Source organism: Natrix helvetica, assembly GCF_964273705.1.
Source record: "Natrix helvetica genome assembly, chromosome: 7".
NCBI classification, from domain to species: Eukaryota; Metazoa; Chordata; class Lepidosauria; order Squamata; family Natricidae; genus Natrix; species Natrix helvetica.
Genome location: NC_138558.1, coordinates 27,359,676 through 27,375,047, shown reverse-complemented (window position 1 = coordinate 27,375,047; position 15,372 = coordinate 27,359,676). Strand labels below are relative to the sequence as shown.

The 15,372-nt window shown below is 36.4% G+C and overlaps 1 protein-coding gene across 3 annotated transcripts in view; it reads left to right on the top strand.

Moving 5' to 3' along the window:
* ARFIP1 (ARF interacting protein 1) overlaps positions 1-15,372 on the top strand; it is a 42,800-nt gene that overhangs the window by 7,741 nt on the left and 19,687 nt on the right. For 2 of the 3 annotated variants that reach the window (XM_081959622.1, XM_081959621.1), the window contains 3 exons: positions 10,372-10,473; positions 14,220-14,328; positions 14,679-14,774. In XM_081959622.1, coding sequence (XP_081815748.1) covers positions 10,381-10,473; positions 14,220-14,328; positions 14,679-14,774 — 298 coding nt within the window. In that variant the 5' untranslated portion in view covers positions 10,372-10,380. The remainder of the gene's footprint in view (positions 1-10,371; positions 10,474-14,219; positions 14,329-14,678; positions 14,775-15,372) is intronic. The other variant, XM_081959623.1, reaches the window with a different exon arrangement.

Sequence of the window (15,372 nt, the reverse complement as noted above, 5' to 3'; positions counted from 1 at the left end):
TCCCCCCCGACATTAGAACCACCTCGGACTTCCGCTCCTTCCGTCAAAAATTGAAGACTCACCTGTTCCGACTAGCTGGCCTGGCATGATTATAAATGTTACATCTATGAACTCCTGGTAGTATATTCTCATCTGGTTATTTTAAGGGTAATGTTTTAGTTTTAATTGTTTTTAGGGCTTTTAGCTTCATATTTATTTATTCTTCTGTACAGGACTCTTAATTTTAACCTCCTCCACACATATACATACATACATATATTTATAACCCTATTTATATTTGTATTTTATCTGTGATTTATTGTGGACTGTACACCGCCCCGAGTCCCTTTTTGGGAGAGGGGGCGGTTTAGAAATGTGAATAAATAATAAAATAATAATAATAAATCCCATGTTTGAGGGACAGTTAGTTTTTTTCTGTAGGAGGGTCAGTGTCTCTTATTTTGAATAATAGCTTATTTCGTTCCTGTTTGCCTTCTTGCAGAATAACCTAGTGAGCTGTTTGAATATGATGTTTGAGGAACAGTTATTGATTCTGTAGAAGGGTCACCTTCTTTTATTTTGAAATAGTTTATTTGATTCCCTGTTTAGCTTCTTGCAAAGTAACCTGATGAGATGCAAAAAAAGACACCAGAGACTGTGCTATGCAGTATGGATGAACAGTTTTAAACGTCATTCAGATTAAGTGACCAAAAAAAAAATATATTTCAAGCTGTACAGCATTGTTGCTGTACAGGTGGTCCTCAACTTGCAACCACAACTGAACCCAAAATTTCTGTTGCTAAGTGAGACATTTGTTAAATAGATTTTGCCCCATTTTATGACCTTTCTTTCAATACTTGTTCAGTGAATCACTGCAGTTATTAAGTTAGTAACAGGGTTGTTACGAGAATCTTGCATCCCCATGGCCTTTGCTTGTCCGAAGGTCACAAAAGCTGATCCCATGACCCTGGGACACTGCCACCATCATAAATATATGTCAGTTGCCAAGTGTCTGGGTTTTGATTATGTGACCATGGAAATGCCGCAACGGTTGTGTGAAAAATGGTCAAAAATCACTTTTTCATATTAATTTCAAATGCTCATTATACAAACGGTTGTATGTCAAGGACTGCTTGTATCAATTGTGCTCACTATGCCTAAATGTAAGGATAGAATCTCTTTGTCGTATAATAGAAGACTTTTATAATTGGTCTACTTAGGCTTAAACATAGCAAACTTTGGAAAGTTCTGGACTTCTTTTAAATATTTGAAAAACATATTTATACCTTTAATAAATACTGTTAGTAAATGCTGAAAACCATGACTGGTTAAACTCGGACTGATTAATAACCCTGAGTGTGCTTGTTATTGTGAAAAAGCTAACCAGGGACGCAAATAGCTCTTGCACTATTTATTTTTAGGAAGGTCATTGCAATTATTCTGTTTCACCAAACATTTGTAGTTCAAGTAAGAGTTAAGAGTTAGGCTGCCCTACAATGGCTGCAGTTATATTTCTTAATTTCTGATATAATTTTTATATTTATTTTAAGTAGCATACTCTTTTAAGATATTGGGGTTTAGAGTTTATGTACTGTTTTAATTTTTTATTTTTTAATTGTGAACTTTGAAACTTATCACTATGAAAAATCTTGTGACTCGGGTGAATATAAATATTAAAATTAATTATAAAGCATGTTTCCATTATTGTGGGAATAATATTCCTCATTATACCCATCCCACATGATACCCATCGTAAAGTTTAATTGTTTAATTGTTTGAAATAAGATATAATTTATTCTAAAAGCAAATCACTTGAGCATATGAGCCCCATGTTTGAAAATAATACTTGATTTACCACATTCCTTGGTAGTAGGACATAGTAGTAATATGGAATAACTGGATAGGTAGAAAAAGCCAACAAAGGACTAACTTAATGCACAGTTTTGTAAATTTAAACACTTAATTAGTTGGCAGGTCGAAATTCCTTCTCTTGGGCATTGTAATAAGCTCAGGGATCCACCTTGCTGTTAATTTTAGTGAGAGTACCATGGTTGTTAAAACCATGTAAACAGCCTAGAATGTCTACAGTAGCAAGAAGATGTACAGGGAGTATCCATTTTAAGAGCAAGTCCATTCCTAAGTCTGTCTTTAACTCAGATTTGTATACAGAGCAGAGTGTGTATTTATGAAGTGGACTGCCTGTTACTAAAAATGTCAGTTTTCCTTCCTTGAGCTGCAAAATTGCTGAAGTCAAGCAGTGTTTTCATGAATTGCTGAAAACAGGTTGTGTCTTAAAAACGTGTGACTTCAGTGGTTCATGAAAAGATTGCATGGCTATCAGTGGTTTGTTGGCTCAAGGAAGGAGAATGCCACCCACCATTTTGAGTAACAGGCAGCCTGGTTTACAAGCCTGTTAATCTGATGTTCTTAATCCAGGAACTGCCTGTATTATAAAGTAGTATTTGGGGGGATTCTGAACTCAAGGCAGGTTACAGTCTCCTAGGACCATACTGAGGGCCAAGGAGAAATGCAGTTCAAAGACTTGAATGCCACCCAAAAGTTTTTACTTAATTGCAATATTTAATGTAATAAAATGGGGAAATTATTAACTACAGAGGGAATAGTTTCATAAATTGTAATACATATTATTCCAATAAATTCTTTGAAAACGGATTCTAATATTCTCCTTAGCCTGAAAAAGTTTACCTTTGCTTTGAGTCTTCAATTCTACCAATCTGAATTGTTCATTTTCTTTCCATTGAAACATTACAAATAATATTTTAATGAAAGCCCTTGAGTGTTCAACAGCTTCCACATGAGGGCACTCTGGGACCATTTAAATTGCTTTCAGTTCTATATTCATATGAGTTTAGCTGGTTTCAGCCATATATACTGTATGTATGTATGTGTGTATACATACATATTCAGCAATACTTATACACACACACAACATACATGTTTGTGTGACATAGATTGTATACCAATCTAGATCCTACATTCTTGAAGAATAGTCAAACATTAAAAGACAAAAAAGGAATAGTAGTAGTAATAATGATTGCTAATATGTACTACAACATACTTGTATATTTTTAAATTTTAAATGTAGCTTCATTTCAGTAATAAATTCAAGGGCATCCTCAATTATTATAAAAATGTCAGTTCAATTTTTTTGAGTTGTTGAAAGATATGTTAATCACACACAATCTTTGTCATTAGCTGCTTATCTAGAGCAAATAATTACTCCTGGCAAAGTAATCCACCAAACTATACAAACTTCTGTGATACATTTTTGCTTAACATGAGAAAACGTTCTCTTTTGGAAACAGGTTGGACAAATACATCATCTGTAATATGCAGCTTGTTGCTAACACATATTTCCCCAATAATATTAGGGTGGCACTGATCAATTTCAAATGATATTTGTGGGAAATTGTAGAACAACTGGATTTTTTCAAATCTGCACTTCTATAATATGTTCAACTGTATTGCATTTAGAATTACTTGTTTATAAATTTCAATCAGAGGTGGGTTCCTACTGGTTTGGACCAGTTTGGCCAAACCTGTAGTGGTTTCTGGTCCGGGTCGCCAGTACTGGCAGCGACCCATGCCTGCCACGCCTGCGAACCAGTTCTCCAGTCGGGGCGGCTTGTCCCCCCCCTTTTTTTTTAAAGGTTCTGCACATGCACAGATCTATTTTTGGGCAACTGCGCACGCGCAAGCAAAATTATGCACGCACTGAACAGGCAGTAATGCCAACAGCAACCCACCCCTGGTTTCGATATATTTAAATGGAATATTTGTGTATGTTTAAAAGCAAAGGTCTAGACAATTGAGCACAGAACTTCACTTGCATGAAAGGGGTATCCCTTCATGATAGCTCCAAAATTCTACAGGTATTGCAAAAGAAAGAAATAATGCTGAACAGAGTGGACTCAGTGTGGCATTTTTAAGAATGAAGGTTAGGTTTAGGACCAGGGGATTGGAAACTCACACAAACCTTATTTGTATATATAACTAAATATCAGTCTCAAAACTATAGTAGATACATTAGAGATTATCACTATTTCAGAGGGGAAAAATAACATCCAAGTTAAGGCCTGGAAGGCAGCAGGATTTTGGAAACAAGTAAAACAAACAATTGGGACAAGCAATTTGGTTATTAAGCAAAGTCACTAAGTGAAAAATCATGTGGTCAGGAGTGTTTACAATTTTGAGCTTTCTTTTGCTTTACAATGTCAAAAGGATGTGACCCAAACAGCAGCAACTGAACTCATGAGGAAGCTAGGTAGAAGGGCAAATCGTATAGCCCCTTTTCCCAACTCCCTGCCCTTTGGAATGCTCCTCCCAGCACTGGGATAATTAACAAGAAAAGAATAAAATGTTTGTGTTTACATTCATTGGAGAGAAAGGGATTGCAAGAGATTAAGGCATACAGTGAGGTATACACATTGAGAAAAGTGTGCTAGCACGAGTTGCTTGCCTATGCGCTTGCAGCTTTGAGCTGCTAACCATTTAGAAGGCCAAAAAAAAAGCCTTTAGTATGAAACTGAGTAGGTTTTGATAGATTTCAAACAGCAGGGAGGATTCTAATTTCTCTCACAGACCTGAGCTTTTAAATTTGCCCTTGGCACTTTTTAGGGGGATCATTCTTGTTTAAGAACATTTGCTTAAGCAATCTCTCTGCGAGGTGGGAGGGGGAAAATGTCAGGTACAGGATAACAAATACTGATTGACTGTAATGGTCAATACGTGATTGAAAAAAAGACATTACGAAAGTTGTAAATGTAATCATTGTAACTCTTCTTAAAAATCCCGGAGGTGGAAAAACCACAAACTCCCTAGCTAGGCTGCATTACAGTTATTATCAGAAAGTTCTTTCATATTTGGATGACTAAAAGTAATGCCTATTAGTTTTCTCTCCTACCAATAAGACTTAAAGTGGAGGGGGGGCAATCACCCTCTATGCATGTTTTGTGTGAGTCATTACCCCAAACAGTGTAGAATAGTTTCAGATTAATTAAATCTATTTTTTGTAATATGTAAAAATATCGTTGTAACAGGATTTGGCTCATAAAATCAGTGTACCTTAAAGAAGATATGGTTTTCCAAGAAATGATTCGACTGATTATATGTAACCTCTTTGTAATTATCGAGATAGGTTTTCTCCAGGTTGGATGATATGTCTCCAACTGGAAACAAAGGCCCTGCAGTGATGTATCTATCATTGCTATAGTGAAGTCCATCAGGCTCACTTCTAGTTGTTCTCTTTCCCTTGGATCTCAATTTTTGCTTACACCAAAAGTTACAGGGAAAAACCATTGCTGATTTTTGTAGATACAGATCCATTATGAGATCTGAATATTTTTGGAGCCCTCTATTGCTACCCAATCAAGTACTACATAGCATATTTCTTAGATGCTGGCTCCTTAATGCTGATGCTCAATGTCAAACAAAAGAAGCATTTTTTTAAAAAAAAACAGACTTGGAAAACCATCAGATTTAGTGTTGAGAGCTAAATATTATAAAGAATTTGAGAAGAACTGTTGCAACCACTGACAAACACAAGGAATTAAATTAAAAGGGGCAAAGACAATATGGCCAATATGGAAAGAGGCATTGTATAGCTTTAAATTACAAATAACAGAATGATCAGAGAAATACAGACCAATTTCTTTGTTGAATGTAGATTATAATTTTTTGCAGCAATACTACCGTAGTTGAATGCCTAAAGAATTGCACCCTAGATATAATACACATTGACCAAACAGGTTATAGGAAATCCCCAGTTAATCCCCCGCCATAATTGGGACAGGAATTCTGCAACTGAGTAATATCATATAGCAAATAATAATAATAATAACAGGACCCCACTGACTTACAGTGGCACTTCTGGTTGCTGTTGTTAATTGGACCGTGGGTTTATTAGGTACAATGTCACGTGACCATGGCTTGCAACTTCCTGCTAGCTTTGCCTCTCGGAAGCTGGCAATGAACGTTGCGGATAGCAATCATGTGAGTGGGGGGCACTGCAAGTGTTGTGCACTGGTTGCCAAGTGCTTGAATTTAAGGATTGGCCATATGACTCCTCATTCAGCACTGTTGCAACTTTGAATGGCCACTGAACCAGTGGTCACTTAAGTGAGAACTACCTGTATTACTCCAAAAATAAATATCAGGAGAGTAACAGGTTTATTAATGTAACATAGCATATCAACAACAAAAGAGACAGAAATAGTACACACCTTACCTTACCTGTTGTCATTGATTTGGTTTTCTGTTTCTAATCCTAGTCCCATTTTTTTCCACTGCGCTTCTTGATTTTCTGCTTTATTAGGTCATCTTCCTTACTCTGTATCTTTCATTACTAGAGCTTGCAGATCATTTGCATTTTCATCATCAGCACAGAGCAGGTTATTGATGTTTTGCCTCCAGTGTTAAAACCATGCTCATCTTCCAATCCAGTCTTCCTCAATATATATTCAGCATATAGGTTGGATAAATAAGGAAAGAATATGTAGTTGTATACTGGTACAACTTTCATAGAAGCCATCAATTAAGTAGTAATGAGTTTTCAGGCTGGGCGGCTGTTGTCTAAACGGCCAAACTCGATCATGGCCTTTCAGCCCAAAAGCTCATCATTGCTTAAGTATGCATTCTGTTGCCAACCTGGAATCAATCTGTGTTGCCATTTTCTGTCAGACTGTGGTTTCCTGACCTATGTATAAGTTTTTTTTTACAAGGACAGGGATGTTATGGGATTCCCATTTTCATAAGGACAGCCCATAGCTTGATGTCAATATAATTTAACACCATTCTGTAATCAATTTAGCACATGTTTCCCTTTTTTGTTGTTGTTCTTTGGCTTCTCAGTTATCTAGTGTGAATCTACAATAATGTCTTTTGTTCCTTGCCCTTTTCTAAAACCATCTTGAACATCCAATATCTGCCTTTCCATAGACGGGTTTAGTTTGCATTTGAAGATACTATTATTTTGATACCATGTGAAATTAAGAATAGTGTATCATAGTTTGCACAATCTGTTAAATCTCCTTTCTTTGACATTGATACATATGCGTCAATCTTTTAATTGGATTGGTCAGACTGTCAATCTCGAGATTTGTTAGCATAGTTTGGTTGGAACTTTGACTGATTCATGTTCTGTAACCTTTACTAATTTTTGTTGTGAGCTGTGCTCTGGGGTTGATGATCATACAAATCTAATAAATAAATAATGACTAGATGTTAATTTAACTTCTTCTTCTGGAACTAGAGCTTCTTGTAAATAAAGAATATCTTTTAAAGTAGAGCTTCAAAACTTTTTACCATCATATCTCTCTTTAGTATACACCAGGGGTGTCCAAACTTGGGAACATTAAGACTTGCTGGCTGGGGAATTCTGGGAGTTGAAGTCCACAAGTCTTAAAGTTCCCAAGTTTGGACACCCCTGGTATACACTGTGCCTAAAAATCTAAATACCAAAATGAGCACAAATGAACAACAAAATCAATATAATTTGGGAAACAAACAAACAAATTTTGGGAAAAGTGGATTTATAATAATGTACTAAAAGGTTCTTCACACTTCCCTGGACTCCATCTGCATCTCACAGTTTTGAAAACTCTGTTCTAATGAATCTTGAAAGTTAATAAATTTACTATACAGAATTTCAGTGTACTTCTTCCATCTTCATTTCGCCTTACTTGAATCCCTTACAGTCTATTGTCTATTGATGTTCTTCAGAATACCAATTTGAAGTTGAAAGGTCTTTCTAAGTTCGGAAATCTTTTGGAAATGTTCCCTGTTTCTATATTTAGTATCTTTACTTGTCTCTTGTAACAGCTCTCTGAAACGCTTTCTATAATTCCTCCTTGTGATCTTTATCTTTCTTGGCTTTGGTTTCTCTTCTTGGCCATTTTCCTAATTTGTTCTGATATTCAATTTGCTCTCTAATATTTCTTAGTCTTTTGCAATCTCTTTTCATAGTCATCCTTAACAACCTTGATTTCATTCTATAGTTTCTCTGATTCTTTAATACTGAATTTCAGGCCTGGTGTGGGCTTTCAAAATGCTGTATATTGGTAACTAATCAATTTTGTCCTGCTTTTCTTTGACTTGGAAGTTGCAAATGATTACTTCATGTGTTATTCCACAACCAGTCCCTGACCATGTTTTTACTGTTAAAACAGTATTTCTATCTTTTCCTACCACTAATTTTGTGATTTTTCTTTCTTATGTGTGTGTGAGTATGTGTGTGAGTGGGGGGGGGGGGGTATTCATTTTGATTGCTTGAATACTATAATTCAGGGGTCTCCGATCTTGGCAACTTTAAGACTTGTGGACTTCAACTCACAGAATTCCTCAGCCAGCAAAGCAAAGCAACCCCTGCTATAATGAAGAAGTAATTGAATTGGCTTCATTTCCGTTTTCTACACCATACAACCCATCTACAGTTTCCTCCCTGTTATTTCAATTTTTGGTATTTCAGTCTCCAACTACAAAGATCACTTCTTGCTTGTATGGTCTATTGACCATAAAACTTATCAACCTCCTCTTTTCCATCAGTGGCACATACAAAGAATTGTCCACACAATCCATATGATATTGTTTGGTCATTGACTAAACTATCTCCAAGTAATGCCATACTATATTCCACCTAACTATGAAAACGATGCCGTTTCATCTTTATTTTTCATGTTCTGAATAGTGAACTACGCACTTCTGAATGAAGGTGTCTAATTCCATTCTGATGTCATTATATAATTGATTCTTTTCATCTGAACTATATTGTCCAGTGGTATCAGATTAATAATAAGTCATTCTTACCCCTAAAAGTCCTAAGTTCTTCCTCAGTAGCATATTAAGCAACGGAGAGGCCAGTCATCTGGCATTATATTGTCAGTTACTTTAACTCATCTATTCATGTAATTTTGTTAGTAAAATACCGGATTACTTCCTCCCGTTAATGCTGCCTGGTGTAGGTGCTGCCTGCTTTAGTTGGGTGCCTAGTATCACCTTCATGCCTTGGGTGATCCTACAGGGAGTATATACTTTTGATTTATATTGTGAGTATTTTTTACTCATCCCAACAACCACCCATCACAGTGAGGTTAACATTTGTTGTAAACATTACTTGTTCAGACTGGGACGCTAAGCCCTCCTAATGTTTCTAATGTACATCTTTTATCAGTACTAGTCAGAGTAGCTAAGGGTAAGGGATGCTGCTAGTTGTGGTTCATTCTAAGCGTTCCAAGACTCACATGGATACAAGAGAACTATAATAATTGTCTTTTAATCCTCTGTAAGTTTGAAGGGAGAAATTGAGCAATACAGTTTCATGTGCCATTGAGAATGTCTATTTTGCATGATCAGATATGCTTATAGCACATTAATAATTTAATTAACATATGACACTAATAATTATTACTTAATAAGTATTGAGTTATTAATACTTATGGTGTGATTCACTTACATTCTTTCAGCATCATTTATTCATAACTACTGTGCTAGATTGTAATTTTATATTGTGATTATATGTCATTCTACATATGTCATATGCTAGGGGGTAACTTTAGACTATAAATTTCATAAATAAATAAATATACTGTTGTGGTGGGGAGCCCCGACAATGGATGCATAGTTGCTTATTTAGATTCCAGTAATATAGTAACAGAGAGCCAATTTGGTGTAGTGGTTAAGGCAGGGGTGTCAAACTCAAGGCCCGCAGGCTGGATCTGGCCTGCAGGGTGCTTAGATCTGGCCTGTGGGGCCAGCCTGGAAACAGCAAATGACCGGCCCGCTGTGCCTCTACCAGCGAAAACAGGCTCCCAATCTCCATTTTTTGGCTGGGACAGCTTCCTGCAACCCTCTGCCAGTGAAAATGGAGCTTGGGAGGCATCCACAGGTGGCCCTGACAGGAATGACTGGCCACACCCACCACGGCCTTCCAAAGTCAAACACAACCCTGATGCGGCCGTCAATGAAATCAAGTTTGACACCCCTGGGTTAAGGGATCTAGCTAGAAACTAAGAGTCTGTGAGTTTAAGTTCTGCCTTAGCCCTGAAGCCAACTTGATGACCTTGGGCCAGACATTCACTCTCAGCCCCACGAAGAAGCAATGGCAAAGTACCTCTGAATAAGCTTGCCCAAAAAAATTAGTGAGGACTAGTTCAAGCAGTCATTCAGACTCAACAACTGACTTGAAGGTAAAAAACAAAGCTGAGTAACAGCGTGTCTCATAAAACTCTCATATATATGAGTCTCAAGATACACCTTGGCTATAGCAAGATTTCCTCCATTTCTTGCCCTGCTCAGGAAAAATAATTACTGAATGTCCAAAAACTGAATATTGATTATGTTTGAGGAAAGCTAATGCACTTTTTTTTAATATTGTAGGCGTGCTCAATGGCTCAGGAATCTCCCAAAACTTCAGCAGCAGAGATTTCTGTGACAAGCAACGGAGAATTGGAAGACATACATGAGCTCGACTATAACAGGGTATGAATCTATAAATATGCCCCAAATTGCTTGACAATAATGCAGGTTTACTAATGATTAAGCAATCTAAGAAATTGAGAACTTGTGTCAGGGTATTTGGGTATTTTACGTCTAGAGCGATACATAAACCAGAACAAACTAAAACTGGTTTGTTCGTATCTGTTTTGTTTTTAAAATGTAGAGCAGGGGTGTCCAAACTTGGGAACTTTAAGACTTGTGGACTTCAACTCCCAGAATTCCCCAGCCAGCCATGCTGGCTGGGGAATTCTGGGAGTTGAAGTCCACAAGTCTTAAAGTTCCCAAGTTTGGACACCCCTGATGTAGAGGGTTTAAAAAGAGAGCTCAATCTAGCAGCATGAGTGAAATTTAAAATAGAATTGATGACGATAAAATTGAAGTGAGGAATGCTAGGCAGACTATTTTAGAGATTTGCATTCATGATACGTAAAAGAGTGGAACAGAAATGAATGCTGTAAACTATAAAGAGTGGAACAGAAATGAAGGCTATAAAAATCCAAGAAAAGAAAATGATAAAAAATTAATGTCCTGTGAAAATGTTGAAAAATGTAATGTTTCACGATAGATATAATTGGTGCATTATTAAAATATGAATATGGTTTTTATGGGATGTTTATGGGCTGTGCAAGTTATTGAACATGCACTTGAAGATTGTGGCTGTGCCTGATTATTGGAAAAAATGTTTCCTATGCAAAGTGAAACGTAGCAAAAGTAGGTAACAAAACAACAAAAAGATCAGTTTGTTAAGTCTTTTCACATTTAGCAAAAGCAAGTTACAATTTTAAATCCTGCGTCTCTGATGAGTAGCGAGATTTATACAGAGAGTGTGGCCCAGGATGAAAAGTTCTCCAGGAGAAGTCAGAATTAACTTATACCTCACTGTTATGTACAAACCAGGTCACTAGTAATTAATGTTACCTCAAAGGCAAAGTGATGCAGCAGATGTCCTTCTAATAAATATTGTTGTTAAAAAGGAAGTAAAAAGACAGATATAAATGAAAAATTAAGATGAAGCGCAGCTTCAGTAATATGTACCAATTTCGAATATTCTGTACTTTGAAATAGCCATTCCATTTGTTTAAAATGGAATAAATATAAGCCTGGCAAGTGTTCCGTGCCAACCAGACCTTGAAAAAAAATTGGTGAAACTGTATGTATGTATGTTTTAATTTTTGGAGGCAGTCAAATGAACAATGAAGGCAGACTTCTGGCATACTTTCAGGCCTATTATGGTCATTAACATTGAGGCTTTGAAACTAAAGCTGACAGCTTTTCCATAAAGGCTGAATCTTGTAAATGATTAAAGCTTTATCCCTGCTTATTGTTCACTGCTGTAAAACTTTGGCACTTTGTAGGAAATAAGAAAATATTTTGCAGTTGCCAGAACATGGGCGTGGAAAAGGTTGAGAGAGAATCTGTGATATTTATGGAAATCCCCAGACAGCACAGCACACTAAATTATAAAGATCCAGGGAAGTCAAGGGATACATTCTTATGCTCAAACTTGAAAAGAATTACCATATTTTTCAGAGCATAAGATGCACCAGAGTATAAGACGCACCATGGTTTTGAAGAGGCAAATTTTTTAAAAAGGTTTTTGCACTCTGCAAACCTCCCCAAAACAGCCCGTTTTTCACAAAAACGGGCCCATTTTTTGGTCAAAAAAAGAGCATTGGGAAGCTTATAGAGTGCTCGGGGGGGGGAATTGAGCAAAAATCGGCCCATTTTTTGCTCATTTCTGCCTTCCCCAGCCCCCAGGAACTCTGAAAGCTTCCTTCAAGCTGTGCACGGCCATTTTGGTGAAGGGCGGGGCTTCGGGAGGCAAAAAATGCTGTATTCAGTGTATAAGATGCACCCAGATTTTCAGTCTCTTTTTTGAGGGAAAAGGGTGTGTCTTATACTCCGAAAAATAGGGTATTTAAAAAGAACTAATAACAGCCACCCACCAGTATTAATGGTGAAGATATGTGCTAATTCGACTTCAATTAAAAATACCTCTTTGTTCAATTGGGGTAGGGGAAGTAATCGCCCTTCATATCTGAAAAACAGGGAGCTCTAGGGAAATTCTTTTGGTACAATGCAAGTCAAAATAGTATTTTAGTCAACTGAATCAGAAAGTAACAAAACTGAAAAGAAGAGAAAATGATTCATTAATAAATTGCTGCCAGGATTTATTTTAAAGACATCTTTTCAGTGTGTTTCATTAATGCTTAATGGCAAAGGCAGGTTTCAATGTTATCTTTACAATATTCCAGTTTCTGTAAATTTTGTGGATTTCTCTATTACCCTGTTGTAAACATTAATGTGCATATTTCTGTTCCATCTAAATAATGATAATTTATTGACTATGTAATTAATTACACTTGCATATACCATTTGGCCATAACTATTTAGGTTTTTAGACTAATTCCAAGAGATTTCTGCACATATCACACACTGGTAACTTATTACATATGACAGAATGGAGCCTGCCCATTAAGGTTGTATGTTGTAATGGTCTAAAAGTTGGTCATGGAACCTTCAAGGGGGCCCAACCATCAATTTTGAATTCAGATCATAAGTTCCCAGTTTTGACTTGGTTGTATGTCAAGGATTATCTGTGCACAGATCTTTGTTTTGCTATGTTTCTGTCTTCATCCTCCAGTGGAATGCTATAATATGGCAGGATTTTGGTTATTTATCCAAGCAAATACAGTAGATTATCAAAGTCTGGTTTTGCAGATGTGCTGCAACCCAAAATGTCATGTTCTGCTGACCTGTCAATTACAAATAGTTATCCATCATTCAGTTAAATATTGTTTTAGTTTGATGACTGGCTTAAATATTATAGAACAGACAAGTGTATAGTTCATTGTATACATTATATATACTGGACGCTTTTAAGAAGATGTTGGATAACCATTGACTGAAGTGGAGTAGGGTTTCCTGCCTAGGCAGGGGGTTGGACTAGAAGACCTCCAAGGTCCCTTCCAACTCTGTTATTCTATTCTAAAATAGTAGGCTGTACAGTCAGGCATCTACTCAGTAAGGTTTTGTTGACACCAGTTAAACAATCACACAAGAACCCAGGCACTTCCAATGCGTAATTCACTGTAGAAAGAAGTAGATTCAGAAGCTATTTTGTTGATGGAGACATTTCATCAACAGAAGCAAGAGTGCAGATTTTATGTGAGGACAGGTGGTTTATTGCTCAAATACTTATTTTCAGAATAGCTGAAAGAAAAGGACTGTTAAAATTGACTCTCATTATATTTTAAATGATCTTAAGATTTTTGTATCTGCAATCTACATAGATTTGCACTGATTTTTGATACCAAGCCATAATTTAGGTTTAATTTTTCTATCTAAGCAACCCCAGTTGTATAATTAAACTATTAGACAATAGAAATGTTATCCATAAATGTATCTGTGATCGATCTCAGCTCTTCAAACAGTTAATGCTGTATTAGAAAACTCTTCCTTGCAGAAGGCTTACGTAGTATCAGTCTTGAAAAATGCCTTCCAATTTGGAATAAATTGGACCAGGTTACATAAAGGGACTCTTAAACCTGGAAACAGCTGTAATTGAGCATTGTGTTGTCATTAAAATAGAACATCATGACACCATAAAATAGATTTCAAACTGTAGAACACATTTCTTCAAGATGACTTAGACTGCTATTATGCCTAAGTGTTCCCTTATTTGGGATTTTTACATGGATATTCCCTTTTATTCAAACATTTCTAAGGACTTGAAACGTTCTTTGCCAGCTGGACTTGGCCTGTCCGAAACACAGATCACGTCTCATGGCTTTGACAGTACCCAGGAAGGGGCTATTGCAGTTGGACCTTTTCAAGGTAACAGAATTCACTGTGTACTATTGGTAAATGTAAAAGGGTCGAATAAAGAGTATTCTGTAGCCTTCAATTTAATGCAGAGTATTCTGTAGCCTTCAATTTAATACAGTACATGCCACCAGTAATTGGTAACAAACTGTGGTTGAGAATCTAATGGGTAGCCACAAAATAGCTCTCTATGTGATTTAGTCACCATATGAAGAATGTAATAGATTGCCTTTTGTTTAAAGTAGTCCTAAATTCAAAGTCTAATTCACTTCAAGATTTGCTTCAGTTTCACCAATATTTTGTGCATTAAAATAGATTGATTAAATGAAGATGGATGTTGATGGCATATGTCCCATTTCCAGGTCCCTCATCATTACCCATGCCTCCTGTTATATCGCCTAGCAGTGCTGCAGCCTGCAGACTGGCTGGACAAGGGAATGATTTAGTTATTCCCAAAGGTATTCAGAGGTCTAAGCAGTTAATGGCTTTGCTGATTCAATACTAACTCCCATCTTTGGCAATACTTCCTTGACTTGTGATTAACTGCAATGCCTAAGTAGAATGCTCCCTCTTATGCTGCTTTGGCTTGCCAAATGATTATCTCTTCTTTTCTGCATACTATCTTCCTTCAGTATTTTGTGTTAAATTTTATCATCATCATACTAAATAATGATTGTGCTGAATAATCCATTGTAATGGAAATACAATTTACAAATGTATATCAACACAAATCTGAAGATTTGTGCTGGTGTTTGCACCTTTTTAACAATTAAATAACAGAATGATTCTTGATTTTATGAAAATTACACTACCACTGTTGAAATGCATCATAAGATCAATACAAATAGATTCAAAAAGTTACTAAAGCTACTGGTATCTTTTAAAAATAATAAAATAGTGAAGTTTGAAAAGGGTAGGAAAATGAAAAAGAATTTACTGGGGGTATGCAGAACATTTCAAACTCAAATTGGTGCAATCATGTTAAGTGGTCATTTTGCAGTTGAATCGAAGTTGACTAGCTTGGGAGTATTTCAAGCTCAAAAACAATGAGTACTT